Source organism: Mastomys coucha, unplaced genomic scaffold, assembly GCF_008632895.1.
Source record: "Mastomys coucha isolate ucsf_1 unplaced genomic scaffold, UCSF_Mcou_1 pScaffold20, whole genome shotgun sequence".
Lineage (NCBI taxonomy): Eukaryota > Metazoa > Chordata > Mammalia > Rodentia > Muridae > Mastomys > Mastomys coucha.
Window position 1 is genome coordinate 125,239,058 of NW_022196903.1, and position 1,410 is coordinate 125,240,467.

Below are 1,410 nucleotides of genomic sequence, written 5' to 3' on the forward strand. Positions count from 1 at the left end.
AGACATAAGGACATCAAACAACCCACAAAACCTTCAACCCAAACTCTGTCCTGACTCCAAGTAGTGCAGGGAGAAAGATGAACTAGAGATTGATGGAATGGCCAAGCAATGACTGGCCCAACTTGAGACCCATCCCATAGGCAAAAACTAACCTCTGGCACTATTAAGGATACTCTGCTATGACTGCAAGCAGGAGCTTAGAAAAACTGTTCTCTTAGAGTCTCCACCCAGCTGACTAAAACAGAGGGAGAGACGCACAGCCAAGCATTCAATGGAGTTCGGAACTTCTTGAGAAATAGTTGGGTGAAGGATGGAGGGACCCTGAGGAGGTAAGTACTCCATCGGAAGCCCAACAGAGTCAACTAACTTGGACCCTTGAGGGATCCCAGAGAGTAAAATACAAACCAAAGATAATACAAGTCTGTACTTAGCCTCATGCTCAGGATGCGCATATGTAGCAAATGAGCAGCTTGGTCTTATAGACACTGAGACTGCAGTAGAGCTGAGATTCCAAAAGTATCAGCAGAATATGTCAGACAGTCTCTATCTTAATAGCCAGGAGAAGGTGAATAATCAGTCTATGAAAATGATCATTCAAATACTAAATAGTGTATGCAGACAGATGCACTGATGAACAACTGTATTCTCAGCATATGGGAGGCAGAGGCAGGAGGATCAGAATTTGTTCACTGGACAGCACAGTGAAACTGAATCAGGCTAACAGACTGAAAATCTATGTCAGAGAAGATGAACCATGGAAAGGAATCTACAGAACCCCACAGGGATGAGATGACAAAGGGATAAGTCTTCAACAAAAATTTGCCCTTCTTGAGCCCTGTATAAGCCAGGGAGACATAGAGTATGTATATTTATCATAGGAACAAAAAGAGAAGATAAATAAAACTAAGAGAACTGTGAAGCATAAACAGAACAAGGAGGATACAGTGGGAATGAAAATACATATTAACCAACCATGAGATATAATTATGACTACAATCAATAAAACAGTATGTTCAAAATAAGTAAAGAAGAAAACTCATAGCATACACTAACTTGACACAGATACACAGTAAGCACTTACTCTGAATCATGAGCTCTTAACTTTACCTCCATGGTGAAGCCCACCTAGAATTCTACACAAGGAACTCAAGTTAGGCTCACAGCTGTTCAGTAGGCTTATTAGAAGCTACCATTGTAATAGATGCACAAATTTCTGCATCTTCCCACTGAAGAAAATATTGAGAAACCTTCCTAATTAAGGTAGAAGCCTACCATGACCTGACAGTTCATCTGAGCTTGGAACAAAATGGAAAATTCCTTTTATCAGGGATATTGACTACCCACATCCTCTACCTGGAGAAGGTTGGTTAGTCTGCAGTAGACTTGCAAACTTCCTCCCCTCTTGATAAG

The 1,410-nt window shown here is 41.1% G+C and overlaps 1 protein-coding gene across 1 annotated transcript in view; it reads right to left on the bottom strand.

Annotated features, from left to right (window-relative positions):
- Positions 1-1,410, bottom strand: part of LOC116100013 (killer cell lectin-like receptor 2) — a 22,709-nt gene that overhangs the window by 4,837 nt on the left and 16,462 nt on the right. Inside the window, 2 exon segments of the mRNA XM_031384071.1 lie at positions 691-761; positions 763-835. Coding sequence (XP_031239931.1) covers positions 691-761; positions 763-835 — 144 coding nt within the window.